This window comes from Castor canadensis, chromosome 16 (assembly GCF_047511655.1).
Source record: "Castor canadensis chromosome 16, mCasCan1.hap1v2, whole genome shotgun sequence".
Lineage (NCBI taxonomy): Eukaryota > Metazoa > Chordata > Mammalia > Rodentia > Castoridae > Castor > Castor canadensis.
In genome coordinates, this window is record NC_133401.1 from 30515078 (window position 1) to 30538845 (window position 23768).

The window sequence follows — 23768 nt, forward strand, 5'->3', positions numbered from 1 at the left end:
CAGAGATAAAAATCAAAATTTTACTAACCGTATATCTATTGACCCACAATACTTTTTTTTTTCCAAAGTGGCCATTTCCATTGTTCTGTAGCAATGTAATTCCCATAAATGAAGAATCTAAACATACCCGTGCAACTTTATAAGTTTTATAGTTTATTCTGCTATCATTTAACTTAAATTTTGTGCCACTATATCAATCTTTATTATTGTAAGCACTCACCTCTCCTCCCAAACAAATATTTTAGTGCAATCTGTGAGGCATCTTATCTTACAATTTTCAACAAAAGATTCTTAATATCTAATATCTATTTTTTGTTTAAGAGCGAAGCAGATTTTTCTTCCTGCGTTTCACTCATTTTTATTCACAATCTTACTTAGAGTCTGTTATTCGAGAATTGACTCCAAGATTTCTTCTTGGTAGTCGCCATAAACAAAAAACAAGAAAAAAAGTAAGGATAGTGTCCATTTTCAACTTAAAATGTTTTGAATGTATTATTTGCATTCGGCGTCAGCTTTTACATAGAGTAACTATGGTCAAATGGTATTCTTCAATTTGCCGCTCCCATCGGCTGATCCCAGAAAGCCGGGAAGGTCTGAACGCATAGCAGCCCATAGAGGAAGATGAATTGCATTACCCAGAACGCTCTGCGCCGAGCGTCCGCCATTTAGACCAATGAGAATTCTGTAAGGATTGACTTCCACAATTGCGTAGACATTGAGGCGGGACTTCCGGCATCTCCTGTACCTGGTTGTTTTGGACGCGTTAGACTGCGTAATTGACTGAATTTCTGATCTACGTCTCCCCGCTTCGGTGTCCGGAGTTGTAAGGGCTGGAGGAGGCGTTGTCCCACTGGGAGCCTCAGCTGGGCGTCGTCCGGTGGTCTTCCGCGCTGTTACACCGTCCCACCAACGGGCGCCCCTAACGTCTGCGGTGTTGCTAAGCCCACCCCAGGTGAGTGCCTCGACCCTGGGACCCCGCCCGAATGCTGAAGCCCCGGATGAGGGTCGCTGGCTCTGGTCCCCGAGGGTCTCCAGAACCTGGCTGTGACAGGCAGTCTGGGCTGCGGAGGCTCGGAGGTGGGACAGGCCAGGAGACCAGGTCCTGCTTCTGTCTGCACCGAGCAGAGGGAGAAGTCACCCTGCGATGGCTGCTCGAGCCCCTGGGCCTTCAGTCTGAGTCTTCTGGGAGTCATAGACTGCCATCTGAGTGAGGCTGCTCGGTGGGACATTAGACTGCTATAGGAGTGATGCGATGGATGGAGGTGGGCTGCGAGGAGTTTACTGCAAGAGAATGATGGTGGATTCTGGACCAGACCGGAGGTAGAAGGAACAAAAGCCATAAGAATCTTGGTAGATCTTGAAGGTAAAGCCAGGATTTTCTGCGTCTGTAAGTCAAAATAGCGAAGGACAGTCCCACGTTTTTCTTTTACCTGAGTATCAAAGTACCTAAGAAGAGAATATGGTGGAGGAGCAGGTTTTAGGGAGAAATTAGGAGTTGGATTTTGGACATGGTGTATCTGAAATGTCTCAGAGTGTACTTATATGTGCAGCTTGAATCCTAGGTAGGGTATTCAGGTGACGGGACGACGCTGGGATGTCCAAGTGTCAGCAGGCTGGGGCCTACACTCAGGTCAAATCTGTGGCTCAAAGCTGAAGGGGAAAATCTTAAGGTTTTACGTTGAGATGGGCTCTGAGATGAAGGAAGACAGAGCAGAGGCTGGAAGGTGGGGAAGGGTTATGGGCCTTGCCAGGCTGCCCGCAGATGGAAGGATCCAGGATCACGCAGAGGGTAAAAGGAGTAAGGAGCTCTGCCTAGGTTGAGTTTAGGAAGGGTGTGTGGATTCACCATTCTGGAGACTCAACAGATTGTCACTCCTGTGGACCCAAAGAAAGGTTAGCCTGGCTAGTGGAGCAGTCCAGACCCAGAAAGAGCACAAATGCCTCTACTTCCCCTACAAAAAATGCAAGGTTAAGCAGTCAGAATGTATTGAACTGACAGTGTGCTTCTGAGAACTAATGAAAACAACTATTTGGTTTTTGTCTTGCATCACTAGGAAAGGCCTGCTAGAACCCTTGTCATTTCCCAGTGAAGTGTCATTCCTTATTCATTACAAGCCTCTTTTGATTATGCCTGAGTTTTATGAGATATTTTGTCTTAATAAGCCTCATGGTGGAGTTCCTAGACAGCCTCACAGTGGTCCCCAGACAGACCAAGTGACTATAGGATTTGAACTTTCAGCCTCACCTCATGCTTCCATGGAGGAGAGAGGCACCTGAAATTAGATTACATAAAATCTTGAACACTGATATTCAGAAAGCTTCCAAGTTGTCAGGGGACGGTCACACGTACAGGAGGGCATGGAAGCATCCTGAAATACCTTTTCCCCAATGTCTTGCTATATGCACCTCTTAACATTTATCTGTTTCCAAGTTGCATGCTTAATAATACTCCAGTAAATACAGCGTTCTCCTGAGTTTGTTAGTGGCCCCTGCAAATGGTCAAACCTAAAGAGAGGGGTCGTGCAACCCCCAGATTTATATCCAAGTTGGGTAGAATTACAGGCGGCCTGTATGTTGGATTGCAACTGGGATCGAAAGCAATGGCAGTTTTATACAGCCAGGTTCTTAACTGTGATTGCAGATGCTGAATACAGGTGCTTTCAGAATTGAATTGTAGGGACCCACTTGGAATCAGTGAACTGGTATTGGAAAGGTACCACATATTTGGTATCAAAGAATAACAGAAACCCCTATTTGATAAAATATTGCGTTCACATGAAATCTTTTTTTTTTTTGGCCAACTCTATGATCTTGGTTTATAGAAAGTTCTACAGAGGAGGATGCAATTTATAGAGCAATTTATAAAGGGGCCGGGGGTGGGGGATCAGGAGAACAGGAAGCAGTAGTCACCAGGGCAGGTTGTTACATTTCCTGGGCCAGACCGGATTCTCTCCATCTTTCTGTCACTCTGCCTCCCCCTGAGAAAGGAGATATATATATTTTTTATTCATATGTGCATACAATATTTGGGTCATTTTTCCCCCCTTCCCCAACCCACTCCCTTACCCCTCATTCCTCCCTCTCCTACCCACCCCATCGCTACCCAGCAGAACCTATTTTGCCCTTATCTAAATTTTGTTGAAGAGAGAGTATAAGCAATAATAGGAAGGACCAAGGGTTTTTGGTAGTTGAGATAAGGATAGCTATACAGGGAGTTGACTCGCATTGATTTCCTATGCATGTGTGTTACCTTCTAGGTTAATTCTTCTTTATCTAACCTTTTCTGTAGTTCCTGGTCCCCTTCTCCAGTTGGCCTCAGTTGCTTTAAGGTATCTGCTTTAGTTTCTCTGCGTTGAGGGCAACAAATATCTAGTTTTTTTAGGTGTCTTACCTATCCTCATACCTCCCTTGTGTGCTCTCACTTTATCATGTGATCAATGTCCAATCCCCTTGTTGTGTTTGCCCTTGATCTAATGTCTGCATATGAGGGAGAACATACGATTTTTGGTCTTTTGGGCCAGGCTAACCTCACTCAGAATGATGTTCTCCTATTCTATCCTTTTACCAGCGAATGATAACATTTCATTCTTCTTCATGGCTGCATAAAATTCCATTGTGTATAAATACCACATTTTCTTGATCCATTCATCAGAGGTGGGGCATCTTGGCTGTTTCCATAACTTGGCTATTGTGAATAGTGCTGCAATAAACATGGGTGTGCAGGTGCCTCTGGAGTAACCTGTGTCACAGTCTTTTGGGTATATCCCCAAGAGTGGTATTGCTGGATCATATGGTAGATCAATGTTTAGCTTTTTAAGTAGCCTCTAAATTTTTTTCCATTCCCACCAGCAGTGTAATAGGGTTCCTTTTTCCCCATATCCTCCCCAACACCTGTTGTTCCTGGTGTTGCTAATGATGGCTATTCTAACAGGGGTGAGGTGGAATCTTAGTGTGGTTTTAATTTGCATTTCCTTTATTGCTAGAGATGGTGAGCATTTTTTCATGTGTTTTTTGGCCATCTGAATTTCTTCTTTTGAGAAAGTTCTGTTTAGTCCACTTGCCCATTTCTTTATTGGTTCATTAGTTTTGGGAGAATTTACTTTTTTAAGTTCCCTATATATTCTGGTTATCAGTCCTTTGTCTGATGTGTAGCTGACAAATATTTTCTCCCACTCTGTGGGTGTTCTCTTCAGTTTAGAGACCATTTCTTTTGTTGAGCAGAAGCTTTTTAGTTTTATGAAGTCCCATTTATCTATGCTATCTCTTAGTTGCTGTGCTGCTGGGGTTCCATTGAGAAAGTTCTTACCTATACTTTTTAATTCCAGAGTATTTCCTACTCTTTCCTATACCAACTTTAGAGTTTGTGGTCTGATATTAAGATCCTTGATCTATTTTGAGTTCATATTGGTATAGGGTGATATACATGGATCTAGTTTCAGTTTTTTGCAGACTGCTAACCAGTTTTCCCAGCAGTTTTTGTTGAAGAGGCTGTCTTTTCTCCCTCGTATATTTTTAACGCCTTTCTCAAAGACAAATTGGTTATAGTTGTGTGGCTTCATATCTGGGTCCTCTATTCTGTTTCACTGGTCTTCATGTCTGTTTTTGTGCCAGTACCATGCTGTTTTTATTGTTATTGCTTTGTAATATAGTTTGAAGTCGGGTATCGTGATACCTCCAGCATTGTTCTTTTGATTGAGTATTGCCTTGGCTTTTCATGGCCTCTTGTGCTTCCATATAAATTTAATGGTAGATTTCTCAATCTCTTTAATGAATGTCATTGGAATTTTGATGAGAATTGCATTAAACATGTAGATTACTTTTGGGAGTATAGACATTTTTACTATGTTGATTCTACCAATCCAAGAGCATGGGAGATCGCTCCATTTTCTATAGTCTTCCTCAATCTCTTTCTTCAGAAGTTTATAGTTTTCCTTGTACAGGTCATTCACATCCTTTGTTAGGTTTGCACCTAGGTATTTGACTGTTTTTGAGGCTATTGTAAATGGAATTGTTTTCATATATTCTTTCTCAGTTTGTGTTTATTAGTGTATAGAAATGTTAATGATTTTTCTATGTTGATTTTATATACTGCTACCTTGCTATTGCTATCAATGGTGTCTAGGAGCTTTTGAGTAGAGTTTTTTGGGTCTTTAAGGTATAGGATCATGTCATCTGCAAATAGGGATATTTTGACAGTTTCTTTACCTATTTGTATTCCTTTTATTCCTTCTCCTTGTCTAAATGCTCTGGCTAGGAATTCCAGTACTATGTTGAATAGGAGTAGAGATAGTGGGCTTCCTTGTCTCATTCCTGATTTTAGAGGGAATGGTTTCAGTTTTTCTCCATTAAGTATAGTGCTGGCTGTCGGCTTGTCATATATAGCTTTTATAATGTTGAGGTACTTCCCTTCTATTCCTAGTATTCTCAGAGCTTTTATCATGAAATGGTGTTGGATCTTATCAAAGGCTTTTTCTGCATCTATTGAGATGATCAAGTGGTTTTTGTCTTTGCTTCTGTTAATGTGGTTTATTACGTTTATTGATTTTCATATGTTGAACCACCCCTGCATTCCTGGGATGAAGCTTACTTGGTCGTGGTGATTAATCTTTTTGATATGTTGTTGAATTCGGTTTGCCATTATTTTGTTGAGGACTTTTGCATCAATGTTCATTAAGGAGATTGGCCTATAGTTCTCCTTTTTGGAGGTGTCTTTGCCTGGTTTTGGGATAAGTGTAATACTGGCTTCATAAAATGTGTTAGGCAGTTTTCCTTCCCTTTCTATTTCATGGAACAGTTTAAGGAGAGTTGGTATCAGCTCTTCTTTAAAGGTTTTTAGAATTCCGCAGAGAATCCATCAGGTCCTGGACTTTTCTTTTTGGGGAGACTCTTGATTGCTGCTTCAATTTCATTTTGTGTTATAGATCTATTCAGGTGATTAATTTCTTTTTGGTTCAGTTTTGGATGATTGTATGTCTCTAGAAATCTGTCCATTTCTTTAAGATTTTCAAATTTATTTGAATATAGGTTCTTGAAGTAGTCTCTGATGATTTCCTGGACTTTGATGGTGCTTGTTGTTATCTCCCCTTTTGCATTCCTGATTCTACTAATTTGGGTTTTTTCTAACCTCACTTTAGTCAGGTTTACATGAGGTCTGTTGATCTTGTTTATTTTTTCAAAGGACCAACTTTTCATTTCATTAATTCTTTGTATTTTTTTTGGTTTCTATTTCATTGATTTCAGCTCTTATTTTTAGTATTTCTCTCCTTCTGTTTGTTTTGGGATTTGCTTATTCTTGTTTTTCTAGGAGTTTGAGATGTATCATTAGGTCATTGATTTGGGATCTTTCAGTCTTTTTAATATATGCACTCATGGCTATAAACTTTCGTCTCAGGACTGCCTTTTGCTGTGTCCCATAGGTTCTGGTAGGTTGTGTTTTCTTTTTCATTGACTTCCAGGAACTTTTTAATTTCATCTTTTATTTCATCAGTGACCCATTGTTCATTAAGCAATGAGTTTTTCAGTTTCCAGCTGTTTGCATGTTTTTTGTCTTTACTTTTGTTGTTAAGTTCTAGTTTTATTGCACTGTGATCAGATAGAATGCATGGTATAGTTTCTGTTTTCTTATATTTGCTGAGGCTTGCTTTGTGCCCTAGGTTATGATCTATTTTGGAGAAGATTCCGTGTGCTGCTGAGAAGAATGTGTATTGTGTAGAAGTTGGATGGAATGTTCTGTAGACATCAAGTAGGTCCATTTGATCTATTGTATATTTTAGATCTAGGATTTCAATATCGATTTTTTGTTTGGATGACCTATCTATTGATGATAATGGGGTGTTAAAGTTCCCACGACCACTGTGTTAGAGTTAATATATGCTTTTAGGTTCTTCAGGGTATGTTTGATGAAATTGGGTGCGTTGACATTGGGTGTATATAGGTTGATAATTGTTATTTCCTTTTGGTCTATTTCTCCTTTTATTATTTCCCCTTTTATCTCATTTGATCAATGTAGGTTTGAAGTCTACTTTGTCAGAGATAAGTATTGCTACTCCTGCCTGTTTTCGGGGGCCATTGGCTTGGTAAATCTTCTTCCAACATTTCATCCTAAGCTTATGCTTATTTCTGTTGGTGAGATGGTTCTCCTGTAAGCAATAAATTGTTGGATCTTCCTTTTTAATCCATTTCGTCAAATGGTGCCTTTTGATGGGGGAATTAAGTCCATTAATGTTAAGTGTTAGTACTGATAGGTATGTGGTGATTCCTGTCATTTAGTTGTCTTAGTTGTTTGAAGGTTTGATTGTGTGTACCTAAGTTGAGGTTACTATTTTCTTGCTTTTTCTTTTCCTGTAGTTTGGTGCTGCCTGCCCTTTCATGGTTATGTTGGGTTTCACTTTCTGTGCACAGAATCCCTTGAAGAATCTTTTGTAGTGGTGGCTTTGTGGTCACATCTTGTTTTAGTTTCTGCTTATCATGGAAGACTTTTATTGCTCCATCTATTTTGAATGATAGTTTTGCTGGGTAGAGTATCCTGGGTTTACCTTTGTATGTTAATTTGTTTTTCCTCTCTTACAGCCTTCAATATTCTTTCTCTAGTTTCTGTACTTGTTGTTTTAATGATGATATGCCATGGGGTAGTTCTATTTTGATCTGGTCTGTTTGGTGTTCTGGAGGCCTCTTGCATCTGTATGGGAATAGATTTCTCTAGATTTGGGAAATTTTTTGTTATTATTTTGTTGAATATATTACGCATTCCCTTTGCTTGCACCTCTTCTTCTTTTTTTTTTTGAGCATTTGAATTTTATTTTATTTATTTATTTTTTTTATTTTTCTTTTATTATTCATATGTGCATACAAGGCTTGGTTCATTTCTCCCCCCTGCCCCCACCCCCTCCCTTACCACCCACTCTGCCCCCTCCCTCTCCCCCCCCAATACCCAGCAGAAACTATTTTGCCCTCATTTCTAATTTTGTTGTAGAGAGAGTATAAGCAATAATAGGAAGGAACAAGGGTTTTTGCTGGTTGAGATAAGGATAGCTATACAGGGCATTGACTCACATTGATTTCCTGTGCGTGGGTGTTACCTTCTAGGTTAATTCTTTTTGATCTAACCTTTTCTCTAGTACCTGTTCCCCTTTTCCTATTGGCCTCAGTTGCTTTAAGGTATCTGCTTTAGTTTCTCTGCGTTAAGGGCAACAAATGCTAGCTAGTTTTTTAGGTGTCTTACCTATCCTCACCCCTTCCTTGTGTGCTCTCGCTTTTATCATGTGCTCATAGTCCAATCCCCTTGTTGTGTTTGCCCTTGATCTAATGTCCACATATGAGGGAGAACATATGATTTTTGGTTTTTTGAGCCAGGCTAACCTCACTCAGAATGATGTTCTCCAATTCCATCCATTTACCAGCAAATGATAACATTTCATTCTTCTTCATGGCTGCATAAAATTCCATTGTGTATAGATACCACATTTTCTTAATCCATTCGTCAGTGGTGGGACATCTTGGCTGTTTCCATAACTTGGCTATTGTGAATAGTGCCGCAATAAACATGGGTGTGCAGGTGCCTCTGGAGTAACAGTCTTTTGGGTATATCCCCAAGAGTGGTATTGCTGGATCAAATGGTAGATCGATGTCCAGCTTTTTAAGTAGCCTCCAAATTTTTTTCCAGAGTGGTTGTACTAGTCTACATTCCCACCTATAGTGTAAGAGGGTTCCTTTTTCCCCGCATCCTCACCAACACCTGTTGTTGGTGTGCATCTCTTCTTCTTTAGTGCCCATGATTCTCAGGTTTGGTCTTTTGATGGAGTCAGTGAGTTCTTGCATTTTCTTTTCACAGGTCTTGAGTTGTTTAACTAATAGTTCTTCAGTTTTTCCTTTAATTACCTTTTCATCTTTGAGTTCTGAGATTCTGTCTTCTGTTTGTCCTATTCTGCTGGATTGGCCTTCCATTTTGTTTTGCAATTTTGTTTCATTCTTTTTCTGAGGTTTTCCATATCCGGAGTCACTTCCTCTTTAATGTTGTCTATTTTTGTCCTGAGTTCACTTATCTCTTTATTAATCATGTTCTTTATTTCACTTTGGTGTTTATACAGTGCTTCTGTGGTTTCTTTTATTTCTTTTTGTGCTTTTTCAAATACTCTATTTTTGTTGTCTTGGAATTTCTTGAGTGTCTCCTGTACATTTTGGTTGACCATATCCATTATCATCTCTATAAAATTCTCATTGATTACCTGTAGTATTTCTTCTTTTAGATTGTTCTTGTGGGCTTCATTGGGTTCCTTGCCATAGTTTATCTTCATTTTATTGGAGTCTGGATCTGAGTATCTGTTTTCTCCATTTCCCTCTGGTTCCTGTACTAATTTTTTCTGTGGGTAAACTGGTTTCCCTGTTTTTTCTGTCTTCCCATCATTGCCTTTGGTGTTGTTATTGTCCCTGTACTGTGTGCAATTAAGTATTTTCTAGCTTGTAATAATAACAATGATGATATTTAGAATGGAAGGGTGAGAGGAGATGGAAAGCAAAGAAGTTAAAGAAAAAGGGAAAAATAAACAAGTAGGAAAAAACAAAAAAAAGAAACAAACAAAAAAGTTTCAAATATATGAACAGGGAGAGATAGTGTATTAATCGACAGTAAGCTGCACAGGCATTAGAGAGACAGAGACAGGTTTGAAAAAATAAAGTAAAAAAAGTAAATGAAAAAAAGATCTCCAAGTTTAAATGCAATAAAGTTTCAGTCTTAATAATTTTGGTGTTAGTTCCTCAGCCTCCAATCGTGGAGATGGTGTCTCAGATGTAGTTTTTTCATTGTGTCATAGAAGGGGAAAAAAACTAAAAACAAAACAACACAAAACAAAACAAAAAAACCCACAAAGTGTCCCAAGTTCAAGTGCAATACAGTTTCAGTAAGTTTTTCAGCACGCAGGTGTAGTTCAGTTGTTGTCTCATCAAAGGTAGGGAGAAAAAAAAAGAGTCTGTAGACAGTTCTGTGAATGACTGTCTGAGGCTGTGGCTCATCTGCCTGCTGCTGTCAGCCTGCTGTTGCTGGAGGCTTTATTTATGCAGATCTCAGAAGTGAGCTTAACAGTCACCTAGCCCCTCAGCTTTTTTTACTTAGAGTTCTCCTGGTTGTGACTGCCACTGCTACAAGCTTTCCCCTTTCCAAGCCCACTGGGGAAGGTGACACTGCACCAGCTTTCTCAGGCCTGCTTGTTTATTTACAGCTCAGGTGGGAAGTGGGTCTTCCCCCCTCTCTTGTGGAGTTTTCCTCCCACTGCCACTTTTACAAGCTTTCCCACTCCTGATTGCTGGGTGTGTGCCACTGCTCCTTCCCTCCAGCTTGTGAGGGATTTCCCTTCCCCCCCGCTTCGGAGCTCAGGGCGCTGCACCCTCTTTGCTACATGTCTTTTTTGTAGCAATAATAATAATAATAAGCAATAATTGCTTATTATTCAGTTTTTTTTCTTTTTTTCTCCCTGGGTAGGGGGTCGGTCTGTCCAGGGGGCTATGCTGATCTGGCCCAGGATTGTCTGTGGGAGTACCGAGTGCCGCTTAGCTCACCTTGTGGTCCGCGTCTTCCCAAGCCATCTGGGTGCTGCCGTTTGGCATGGTAGCCCTCCTGGTTTCTCCGTTTAACATGAAGTGGAGATGCTATGCGCAGGCTGGAGGTGTGGAGGTCTCAAAGTTTTGCCTCTTCTCATTGGTTTTCCTGTAAGGTGTATCTCTAGTGTCTCTCCAAGATTTTACTTTATGAGGCATGCTTTCTGCTTCCTCCCTCTAGCTGCCATCTTGGAATCTCTCCCACATGAAATCTTAAGTGGCAGATAAGAAACAACCACATTTTCAAAACTCACTTATAGAATTGTTAACTTTGTGGTCAGTAACAGCTCAATATCAGCACTGGACACACACTAATGAGCCTGATGCCTGCAGCAGCTCCAAGCAGTTCCCACCATTTCCACTTTATGGAAATGGAACGGTTTTACATTAACGTAAGTTTTCAATTTCTTTGTAGCTCGATTATTGGAATATTTGCTAAAAGTCTTTAGCATGGTAAGAAACTACCAAAGTGTCACCCACAGTGCTGCTACTGTTTTTCTTTCTCACCAGTAGAGAGTTCCTGTTGCTGCTTATCTTCGCCAATGTGGCATCACCGGTGTTAGGGATTTTGATCATAAAAATAAGTGTGTAGAAGTTTCTGGTTTTGATTTTCATTTCCCTGATGACAGTGAACCTCAAAGTGGTTAGGTCTTTGTCCAGCTGTCCAGTTGGCAAGAGCTAGCACTGATGACTGGGGTCCGAGGTTGTATGTCAGTCTGAGATGGCTCTTCTCCTGAGCAGGGCAGGTGTGTGTGTTTGTGGGAGTTTAGCCTTTGTAAATGCCACATGATCACCATTATCTCATACCCTCCCTCTTCCCACAGATTTCCATGGCAGCGGAAGAGTTTATGGAACCATTGCAGGTAAGTAAAGGGGTCCTTGGCCTGCACTGGCCCCGGTCCTTGACTGCCATAGTTCTAGTACACAGACAGATGATAATGGTGTCCTAGGACTGTGCGTCTTTAGTCCTGGAGCTCTGTCATTGCAGCCTCCCAATTTTTAATCAAGGTCAGAAGTTACAAGGAGGTGTTCCTATGTCTTCAGCCCACAGGATGAGGTTATCCAGGTTATTCCTAGGTAAAGGAATAACCTAGAAATAACCTGTCTAAATATTTGCTGTTGAGAATGATGTGGGTGTGTTAAGAAACTGCATGCCTCCATTTTGTCTTCTGGGAACAGAGAAGGAGTGACAGGAGTCAGTCCTGGAGTGGCAGTTTAAGGAGCAAAGTCCTCTGCCGAGGGTGATGGAAGACATGAGTGTTTGGAAGTAGTTGATACAGGATTCAGGTCTAAATAAGCTTGATTGTCAGCAGAGTGGGGAGTGAGTATGGAGGCTTCTGTAACAATCCTGGTGAGCACTGACAAGAGCTGGTGACAGCTGCAACTCTGAAGTTGGGAGAGGAGCTTGGTTTTTAATTTGTTTTGTCACTAGAGCTGATATTCTGCTGTGGATGATAAAAGAGGTCGGAGATGTCAGTAGAGATTTTTGGCTCTAACAGGTAGAAATGTGGAACCACTGTTTACTGAGTATTTAACAGAAATACTATGAGAAGTGAGATGTCTTTTTTTACTTTACTTTTTTTTATTCAAGATGTCTCTTAAGTTCATAATAAAGTTGAAAGGAAAGAACTGGTTTCCTAAGCATTCCCACTACACACACACGTTCTCCCCACTGGCAGTGTTCCTCAGAATGGTGCATTTATTATGACTAAACCTACATTTATACATAGTAACTGCCCCAAGTTCATAGTTCACCTCAGTGTTTATCCTGGATGTTACACATTGCATGGATTGAAAATGTATAGTGACATGTAGTCATCATCATATCACCACACACTCTTGCCACTTCTTTAAAAATCCTCTGTACTGCCCAGATTCATCCTTCCCACCTCTTCTACCACCCGCTGTAGACCACTGATCTTTTTAGTGTCTCCTTAATTTTGCCCTTTCCAAAATGTCATATAGTAAGAATCGTGCAACGTGTAGCCTTTCAGATTACTTCTTGCACTTAGTGATATGCATTCAAGTTTCCTCCACATCTTTGTAGCTTGATAGCTCATTTCTTTTTAGGGCTGAGCAATATTCCACTGTGTAGATGTGCTGTTGTTTGTCCATTCACCTACTGAAGGACTTGTTAGTTGTTTACAAGTTTTGACAGTTATAAATGTAGCTGCTATAATCATCCTGGTCAGGGTTTTGTATGGACATAAGTTTCTAACTCTTTTGGGTATTAACAAGGGGCTTCATTACTGGATTATAAGTAGAAACATTTAGCTTTATAAGAAACTGTCAACTGTCTTCCACAATGGAGCTACCAGTTTGCATTCTCTTCTACAGAGTGTTTCTGTTCACTTCCTCACAAGCATGTGGTTTTATCCATCTAAATAATGACACTTAAGCAACACTGAGGTCAGACCCACTCATTGATGAGAACTCTTGGTGGAGCCTGAGGAATTTCTGACATGATATAGGGTAGGTTAGGTACAGATGAAGTCAGCTTGGAGAGTTGTTTGCCTGTGGAGGAGGCATTTGGGGGCTTTGGAAGCTGTTACCTGTAGGACAGCACAGGCAGCATGGACAAGGAAGAAGGCTTAGGCTGTCTGAGTCCCACACAGGTTTTGGGTGGCTAAGGCTGGGAAAAGGAGCCAGGTGAGGTTGGCAGGTCTTCCCAAGTGCTGGAGCTGCTACTAGCCCAGCCTCAGCAGAAGGCTAGAGTAGTGCTGGGACCTGGTTGCATTTGGCAAGCACAGGAACAGCAAGGCATGTGGGAGAAGCCAGTGAGGTATCTGGTATTAGGGGTGTAGCAGTCATGATCTGGAGATGTTAGGGTGCTTCCAGCCCTAGAGGGATGTACCAGTGGGGAGTGAGTGTGAATGGACATTGTCAGGGTTCTGGTGCTCAGTGCTTAAGCCATGAGGGTGCTCACTGGCTGGTCATAGTGGCTGGAGACAGTGATCCGTGGGGCATGAGGAGTAGTGGAGAGCAGTGGCACTAGAGCCTTTGTCTTCTCTGCATTGGAGAGCTGGGGAGGAGAGTCATGTCCTAGGGGGGTCCTGGGGTTGAAGCTGCTCATGAACTCACCTGTCTCATTATGACAGGGCCATGTGACCTTTGAGGATGTTACCATATGCTTCTCCCAGGAGGAGTGGAGTCTCCTTGATGCAGCTCAGAGGAGCCTGTACCATGCTGTGATGCTGGAGAACTTTGCACTCATGGCCACAGTGGGTAAGTACCTCACAACCACACGATCAATTCTGCTGGGCTCTGTGTGCCCCTTTTCTCCAGGAACCATCCTGTCCTCCCCAGTATAGAACCTGGTCCCTGCTTCCTTCCCTGGAGTCCTAACGTGGGTACTCTGTTTGTCAGGCCTGGGCGTTCTGCAACCCAACATCTGTTGTTTTTAAGCCTTTCAGTTAAGGGTGTTGGTTCATAGTTTTGTAGCCTGTTCAAACGATGCCACCTTGCCCAGGTGAGTGTTTAGCTCTGTGGCAAATCTAATGGTGTCAGGTTCTACCTGTGCCTTTAGTGGACATTTCTTGGGGCCTTCCCATCTCAGAAATTATAGACACAGCATCATTATTTTCATGACCACTGGACTATGATAGGAAGGTCCTCCTTCAAGGTTGGTACACTCTGGGCCAGTGTCATTCACTCAACTCCTGTCTTCCCCTTAGAACTTTCTACTTTTCAGGTCCCAGATAGTCTCCAGCCATAGCTAGAGGGGTTTATTGGGTCCTGAACCTATGAGTAGTTACAGTGGCAGGGCATGAGTTTAGGGTTGAGCAGAGTTCTTGTGCTCCCCACTTTTTCAGAGCCAAGGCTCATGACCATATCATATTTCTGTCATGCCTCCACCTACTTCACACTTTGCCCATGTGTCTTTTCTGCTGACTTCTGATCTCTGGCTATTTCCCACTTCTCTCTAGCTCCTCTCCCTCTGCAGTTTCTCCAATACTAACCATAATGTGTTGTGAGATGTGCTTATGTATTTAAGTCATCCTTGAACACCAGCAACCTTGAGGCAGCTGCATTTTCCTGCAGGTGGAACACATTTTGTGTAGTCCTTACCTGTCTCCAACAGACAATGTCCTACTAACGACAGTTGACACCATTTCCTGTTTATTGTTATTATTGGTGCAATTGTGCATAGGTGCAGGTGTACTTTGGCCACACCTTCTAGTATTCTTTATCTTTCTAATGTACATCCCCCCTCCCCAGAGTTCCCCTTTTACTTTCATTACCTTGTTTTGTTGTTTTGTTTTGTTTCTCCCTAGCTTCTACACATGAAGGAAAGCATGATATATTTGTCTTTGTGTACTTGCTTATTTCACTTGACATTGTTTTCTAGTCCTCTCCATTTTCCAGAAAATGACATAACTTCATTCTTCTTAATGGCTGAATAACACTCCATTGTGTATATATGCCACATTTTCTTTGCCCATTCATCTGTTGATAGACACCTAGGCTGATTCCATAATTTGGCTATTATGAGCAGTACCACTATAAACATAGGTATATGGGTATCTCTATAGTAAACTGACTTTGATTCTTTTGTGTGTATTCCCAAAAGTGGTATGGCTAGAGCACATGAAAGTTCTACTTTTAATTTTTTGAGGAGCCTCTGTACTGATTTCCATAGTAGCTGCACTAATTTACATTCCCACAAATAGTATAAAAGGATTCCTTTTCCCTACATCCTGGCCAGCCTTTTTTGTTATTTCTTTTCTTGATGATAGCCATTCTGACTGGGGTGAGATGGATTTCAATTTATTTTTGATTTACATTTCCCTGATGGCTAAGGATGAGTTTATTGGCCATTTGTAAGTCTTTATTTGCAAGTATCTACTCAGTTCCATTGCCCATTTATTGATTGGATTATTTTCTTTTTTTTGCTGTCATATGAATATCTGGCAAAATTTTCTCCCATTATGTAGGCTCTCTTAACTCTGTTGTTTCTTTTGTTGTGCAGAAGCTTTTTAATATGGTGCAATCCCATTTATCAATTCTTATTCTTATTTTCTGAGCTATTGGAGTCCTATTCAAAAAGTAATTACCTGTGCCTATATCTTGAGATGTTTCCTTTATGTTTTCCTCTAGTAGTCTCAACGTTTCAGTTCTTTCATTAAGGTCTTTGAGCCATTTTTGTATTTTTGTTCTTTTTTTTTTTTTAATAAGTTATGGGCCCTCCCCCCTGGAGGCCCACTACTAAACAATCTGGTCTTTGACCTGACCTGGCTCCCTTGTCCTAAAAACAAATCCACAGACTCTTCTCTGCTGTGTCACAGAAGCATTTTTAATGGGATCACCCTTCCCCGCCAGATTCTGCATACCCTTCACCCACATTCTTATGCTTTCAGGTTTTTGGCGTGGAGGACAGAATGAGATAGCCTGTCCTGGACAGACTGTTTCCACAGGATTGCTACAGGTCAGGACTTCAACCCCAAGTATGTCTATCCCAAATGGTCATCCCTTTGAGATGTGTGTCCTGGTTGCTGAACACCAGGGAGTACTTCCTGGGCAGAAATCACACCCATGTGTGGTGTATGGGAAACAATTCTCATTCAGCTCAAACCTACACCAGAGCCAGAAGCAGCACAGTGGAGAGAAACATGTCAAAAGCGAGGAGAACAGAGCCTTGCTTTTGAATAGCTGCAAAGTCCCTGCATCAGGCAGCCTTTTCAAATACAAAGAAGTTGAGAAGGATTTCCAGACCAGTCTAGGTCTTCTCCAGAATCAGACCACGCTCAGTGGAGAATGTCCACTGAAAATCAGAGAGACCTTATGCACTCAGCAAAGGTATTACAGATGGAACAGATGTGAGCAAGTTTTCATTGAGAAGGATCCAGCCATTCAGTATCAGAGAATTCATAATGGAGGAAAAGCTTATGAATGCAGTCAGTGTGGGAAATCATTGAGTTCCAAATACTCAAGTATTGAACACCAGAGAATCCACGATGGAGAAAAGCCTTATGTGTGTAACATATGTGGGAAATCATTTTGCCACAGACAAACACTCGTTGGTCACCAGCAGAGAATCCACACTGGAGAAAGGTCTTATGTTTGCATGGAATGCGGGAAATCCTTGAGCTCCAAATACTCACTTGTTGAGCACCAGAGAACCCATAATGGAGAAAAGCCTTATGTGTGCAATATATGTGGGAAGTCCTTCCGCCACAAACAAACATTTGTTGGGCACCAACAGAGAATACACACCAGAGAAAGGCCTCATGTGTGCCTTGAATGTGGAAAATCCTTTATTCAGTCCTCTGACCACCTCCGCCACCAAAGAATTCACAGTGGAGAGAAGGCTTATGAGTGTCGTGAATGTGGGAAGTCCTTCATCTACAAGCAGTCACTTACCGATCACCAGAGAATCCACACTGGAGAAAGGCCCTATGAGTGCAATGAATGTGAGAAAGCTTTTATTCACAAGAAGAGGTTTCTCGAGCATCAGAGATTCCATACTGGAGAAAAGCCTTATGTGTGCATCAAATGTGGGAAGTCCTTCATTCGGTCCTCTGATTACATTCGACACAAGAGAATTCACACTACAGAACGAGCTTATGAGTGCAGTGAATGTGGGAAAGCTTTCATTTGTAAACAAACACTTCTTAAGCACCATAAAATCCACACCAGAGTAAAGCCTTACCAATGCAGTGAATGTGGGAAAGGCTTCTCCCTTGAGAATAAACTTCTTCAGCACCAGAGAATCCATGCCAGAGAACAAACATATGAGTGTTGTGAATGTAGGAAAACCTTCAACCACAGAAAAGGACTTCTTGAGCACCAGAGTGTCCACACTGGAGAAAAGCCCTGTGAGTGCATTGAATGTGGGAAATGCTTTAGGCACCACACCAGCCTCATTCAGCACCAGAAAGTTCACAGTGGAGAGAGGCCTTACAGCTGTACTGAATGTGGGAAGTCCTTCATCTACAAAAACAAACTCATTGAGCACCAGAGGATCCACACTGGTGAAAAGCCCTATGAGTGCAGTGAATGTGAGAAAGCCTTCAACAGGAGGTATTCTCTCATCAGACATCAGAAGGTTCATGCAAGAGGAAGACTGTAGCATTCACAGGTGCAGATTTTCCAAGGGATCCATCATAAAAAAGTTGAACCTTGTCCCTCTGAAAATGAATATTTGAAAGATTCATAATAAGGACTGAGTACTTGAGAAGCTTTCTGAAGCTAATTTGCACTTTTTAATGTGCTCAGAGCTGCAGCAGATACTTACCATGTAGAATATCTCCACAGTGTCCATTAGTCACCCCAATGTGCTCAGGGTATACATACCTTGGTAGTCATCAAACCCTAGAGGGAGCCATGAATAATGTGAGTCTATGGGGTTGTCTTCCACCCTGTTGAACTCCTTAGGTCATAAATAAGATCCAGCCTTGGCCAAAAGTGCATCTGGGTTCTGATGGCTTACAGAAGTTTACTGTTATAATGGATACTGTTTTTCTCTGTGATTGGCATTGTGGGATGTTTCCCTGCTACATATCACCCAAGAGGCTTATGGCCTGTCTATGTATTGATGTATACACTAATAAACCTATTGTCTAAGCCACCTTTAATCATGGAGGTTGTGTGCAGAGTGGAGTGGATTTGGAACAGAAATATGTTCTGCTGTTGTGAAGGGTGAACAGCTTTTGTGAGAACCCCAATGTTAGGTGCCCACAAGGACATAGTATAACATCAGAAATAGTCCGTGTCCTGTTTATCTTCATTGTCATTGCTTTCCAAGGCCTTCCAGAAAAGTCTGCAGATCTGGATGATCCTCAGGTGCTGTGGATGGCAGATGTATTTGTAGGTCTAGAAGTCCCCCTGAGAAAGGCGTTCGTGGCATAGTCCAGCACTTGGATCCCTACTAAAATTGTTTCTTTGTTACCATGATGCTCCATATTTCTTAGCACTCCTTCTATGTAGGGATATGCACTAAAGGGCAGAATTGAGTAAGCCCTGCTGTGGCCCCGTAAGGACAATATATCTGGATCTACACTGTGAGGATTAGGAAGGTGAGAAGACTGTACTCAAGTAAAGAGAATATGTCATTTTTTTCAGGTATATCCAGAAATGTCCATGTTACCGTGGCTTCATGGTTTGGGGTTGTATAGAAATTTTGGAGTGAGGTCTTCCTATGGCTACTCATTTTCAGTAAATGCAATATAAATGCTTTGTGAACTCCTAGCACTCTTCTGAACTGATTTTGAGATGATTGCTGCACAGGCAGGAAAGCAGGATTTGAGAGAAGAACTGTGGCCCAGGCAAGTGGTTTTTGTGACTCACACAGATTTCTAAGTGTCTGGGATGGGAATTATCTTCATTATTTTCTATCTTAATACTGCACTGGAAGGCTGCCTTCTAACTTAAGAAGAGATGGCTCCATAATTGTAAGTACATCTGTGTTATGTGTTACCAAATAGTCTGCTCTCCCAAAAAGAGGGAAGGCTGCATGTCTTTAAAAACTCACACGACTTGTCATCTCATTACTGACATTTCTTCAACTCTCGGTAAAAGTCTAATGTTAGAAATATATGTATATATGTTCTTTCAGTTTGTTGTCTTTTTGTTCACTTTATTTCATTTGACTTTCAAAAGAAAAAGTTCTTAATTATGATGAAATTTAAATTGTTTGTATTTTGTTACTTTTTCTTTCTTTTTTTTTTTGGTGAAGAAATGTATACCTAACATAACGATACAAGGCAGCCCTGGGAGGGCTCTCCCTTCAGGATCAACGCATCAAAGGGCAGAGCATCAAGAATATAGAAATAAGAAAATATAGTCAACATAATTAAAATGTGCAGTAACATCAGATGTGGTAAGTTCTTGGACAAGTATGAAATTTTAAGGCATATAACAGAAAACTAAATACTGCAGAAACTAAAATACTGCAGTTAAAAACTCAGACCTAAATAAGAGGAGAGATAATTTTGTGTTTAGGTTTTGAATACTCATTTTGTTCTTCTAAAATAACGTATAGTCTCAATGCAATCCCAGACAAAATTCTGCTAGCTTCTTTCTTTGTATAGAAATTGGCAACTGGATTGAAAATTGATAAGGAAATGTAGAGAACCTTGGATGGCCAAAACAACTCTGGAAAAGAAAGTCAGAGTACATGACTTTGAGTTCAAGACTTGCCATAAAAATACATTAGTCAACACATGAACATACTGCATAAACACAAAGTACAGGCGTAGCAGAATAGCAAGTACAAAAGGAAATATACACAAATAATAAACTGAAACTCAGTGATGGTACAGAAGCAACTCAGTGAAGAGTCTCTAAGTCAGTGTTCCTGCAGCAAATGAGTGTTCATATTTAAAAAAAAATTAAATGTGATCATAGAGACATTTCATAGACTGTACACATTTCAGAAGAAGCATCGATGTTTACATCAATTTAGGACATATTGTGTATTCTGTCCCTAAACATGAGATCTGTTATTTTCTACAGTGTTTTAGTTATCTGTGTATGTCTTGCAAATCTTGTATATCTCCAGGTGTTTTCTGTATCTGATACTATTGTAAATTTTAATGGTGTTGACTGCATTTTCTTACTTTCTGTAACCTCTATGTTCTGGCATTTGGGGCTTTGATCCTGGAGGGACAACCCCTCCGTGGCTGCCTAATTCCTGGATATAACAAACTATTTGCTTGGGAGCATGACTTTTACATCCAATCCAATCAATCCAGAGGCCACATCCTGAACATCTTATGAAAATCACACCAAGCTGATATTTCTCATTCCTTAAGCTACCCTATGGCCAAGGTCACCCCTTATCCCAGAGCCACCTCTGTGACTGGAATGTCTGAGGTTCCAATCATAAACTCACTCAGCACACTTGTCCTGCCTTGCCATTTCTTCTTGAAAAAAAATCCCAATAAAGGAAGGCCCTGGGCCATTCTCTCCTCTCCCTTCTGCCTCTTGGGTAAACCATGCCATGTCTCCTGTTTCCAGGGGTCTGTGAATGTAAACTTCATTGCAATCATTTCTGTGTCTTTTTATTTACCATTGCTGACTATAATTCCAGGTGTTTTTTAATATAGTTATTGCATATAACATACAACAAAAGAGAGACTGTATTCCAAAGAGAAAGAGGAAGAGCATCAGTAATCACAACAAAAATGACAGGGTTGCCAAAAAGCACAAAGAAACAGACAATGCAGGGAAAAGTAGGAAATAGTCCACAGCTCCAACCCCAGCTTCTAGGGGAAGCCAGATAAACCTGGTGATAACAGGTTGGAAGACCTAGCCATAGGATAAACACATACTTCCCACAAGCCTTAAAACAAGTGTAGGGATTTGGTGTGGTAGTGACTGTCAGGCTATCATTGGAATAGAAAGACAATTTATTATACCCGATATCTTGGAGTGCTACAGGTAGGGGCATCTCAAGAGGGATCCTATTGTTTGAAATTAAGCTTCTCTAGGGACCTGAAAACAAAGAATAATCAAGGCTTGGAACCTGGGAACAGCTTACCATGGTGAGAGATGGCCCCAGAAGGTGGTTGTGGAGAAGGGAAGGGTCTCATGAATCCACTGAGGAGTTTAAGGAGCAGGGAGCTCGGGCAGTGAAGTGTGCAGTTGTTGGTGTCCCTATTCTCTGTGGCACAGAGTGAGCCCTTTCACCTGAGATCATTGTGGTAAGAGCTCTGAACCATAGCTGGTGAATTGCTCAGCCTCCAGGAATTGCTGCCTGGTTCTGTGGGTTGCTGCCAGATAGGACTGAGAATCGTGTGCCAAATTTCCATGGATCACTTGAATTTCCCACCTTCCTCCCTTTCACAGGGTGGTTAAGTGTTGAAAGTGCTGAAACCAGCAAGCAGAATGCCTTTTTCTTGCTTCTCTATATCCAGTGCAGAACTCAGTGTTCTGTTTGCTTCCCCACACTGATACATCTGGAGGACACTGCTAGTCTTGGCCATTTGCTTCTCCTGGGAGAATAAACTGGGAGAGCTCTGGAGCAAGTGAGCACCTGCCAAATTCACAGGCCACAAAGCTCCCTGAAGCCAGCAGCAGCTCCCAGTACTCAAAGAGAGGAGGGTCCTAAGTGAATGCAAATTTTGCTGTTAAAATGGTTTGTTTTCTCCTCTGTCATATTAGAGACTGAACCCTCAAGAGAAGACTGCTCACTAAGAAGCCAACCACATAAAATGCAGATGAGCATATCACCACCTAGAAACACAAGAAGTATGAGAAAGACTTATGACTCCTCCTCCAGTCACTCATAACTCCTCAACCAAATCCAAAGATGCTAAAATGGTTGAATTTCTAAAAAAAAAAAAAAATTCAAAAGTTTACTTTTAAAAATAATCAGGACCTCAAAGAACCGTCAAACAGGTGAATGGATTAAGGAAGTCATGAAGTCCTGTATAAGAAAGTGAGCAACACAGATGAGAAATTCAGCAAGGGTATTGAAGAAAAAAGAAAAAAAAAACTGAACCATTGGAGGTATGGCTCAAATCATAGAGCACCAGCTTTACAAGTGTGAATCCCTGAGTTCAAACCCCAGTCCCATCCAAAAAATAAACTGGACCAAATGTTAGAAATGAAAAGCTTAATAAATCTAATAAAGAACCACAGTGGAAACCATCACCAATAGACTACATAAAAATGAAGAAAGAATATCAGAATTGAAGACAAGGTTGAAGAAATAATACATTCAGACAGCAATAAAGGAAAAACAAAAAGATTACTATCTCCAGAAAAATTATCCTTTAATATCGCTGAAGTACAGAACTTTCAAGATAAGCACAAAACAAGGCAATTCAAGACCTCTAAGCCACCAGTGCAGAAGATACTTAAGTATAATAGCCTCAAAACATACCTAGGGAATAAACCTAAGGAGGTGAAAGAGTCTTACTATGAAAACTCAAAGACACTAAAGAAAGAAATTGAAGAACACAATAGAAGATGAAAAGACCTCCAGTGTTCATGGATAGCTATTATTAAAATTGCAAGAATGTCTGTGTTACTGAAAGTGATCTATAGAATCAATGCAACAGCCATGAAAACTCCAATGACCTTTTCCCCAAAATAGGAAAAAAAATCCCAGAAGTCATATGGAAGCACAAAAGATTCAGAATACTCAAAGCAATCCTGAGCATAAGTAACAATACCTGACTTCAAATACACTAATATACTTCAAGTTATATGGAATAGAGTGAGTTTTAAAGGAAAGCATGATATCAGCCTGTACATCTTTACTCAAAAAAGGAATAAAATACATTCTAATTTTTGGGCTATTTTAAGTGAGCTCTGATTTTGCCAACATATTTGATTAGTTATGCTTTGTAGTAAGAAAGGAACATATAAAATTTGCATCAGAGAATTGTGACTGATAATATCTTGACAAATAAACCTATCAGAGTTGAAAGGCTAGAACCCTCTTTTAATTTTTTTTGGTATTTTATGTTCATTTATGAAACATTTTATAGGTAGGTAAGCATGTCTGCTAAGTCCTGCTTGTTCACATACATTATCCTGTTTTAAATTTAAATAATGGTTTTGATGAGACTGTTACTGAAAGCTTCCTCTTATGTGTTCTATGTAGTTACAGTTAGGGATTAATTTTAATTTGTGCTAATACAACGTCTGCACAGAACACTGCATCATTATTATGAAATGATATGATCTCTGGTTTGGACCAGGTGTAGTGATGGTTTTTCCAACTCAAAATTAAGAAAGTACATTCTGCGGAGGATATTTGATACCCTTTATATTTTAAATCCAGCACATTTAGTTCCAATTATGAGGTCAAAATTTATCTGTATTTTATTGGTCCTAGTATTTTCATACTGTGAAATAAGTTCCAAATAAATTGATCATTTACATTTATCAGAAAAAAAGTACATCACTGTGGTGTGTGCTGTTTCCCTCTTTGTTTTAAAGCATTAAGGGTTTATCCTTTTCTGGAAAGGCTATCAGTCTATACAGAATCATTTTCACTTTTTATTTCACTTTACTTTTGATTGTATGCATTTAAAATTTTCATTTTGATTTAACATTGTTTGATTATTGCATAAAATACTTAAATTTGTATTAAACAAAATTATATCACAGGAAAATTCCACAGATTTTCATTCTACCTGCCTCAAAAACATGGTATGTTTTGTACACAGATATCGTGGCTTTTCACTGAAGAATATACCCTGGAGGAAACCCATGAATAAGTTCTG

The 23768-nt window shown here is 40.5% G+C and overlaps 1 protein-coding gene across 8 annotated transcripts; it reads left to right on the top strand.

Annotated features, from left to right (window-relative positions):
• The first annotated feature begins 722 nt into the window (after positions 1-722).
• On the top strand, positions 723-22060 carry Znf549 (zinc finger protein 549). Of its 8 annotated transcripts, none has more exons than XR_012442805.1 (5): positions 6521-6742; positions 11415-11453; positions 13689-13815; positions 15948-19408; positions 21694-22060. XR_012442805.1 is itself a non-coding variant. In XM_074058509.1 (4 exons), exons 2-4 carry the CDS (start codon positions 11421-11423, stop codon positions 17657-17659), a joined length of 1872 nt encoding a protein of 623 aa, XP_073914610.1. In that variant the 5' UTR covers positions 723-952; positions 11415-11420; the 3' UTR covers positions 17660-22060. The 8 variants fall into 8 exon arrangements, 6 of the variants coding, with proteins under 6 accessions (XP_073914610.1, XP_073914613.1, XP_073914611.1 ...); XR_012442806.1 differs by having other exon boundaries at positions 15948-18980; positions 19265-22060; XM_074058509.1 differs by lacking the exon at positions 6521-6742 and adding an exon at positions 723-952 and having other exon boundaries at positions 15948-22060.
• Positions 22061-23768: the final 1708 nt, after the last annotated feature.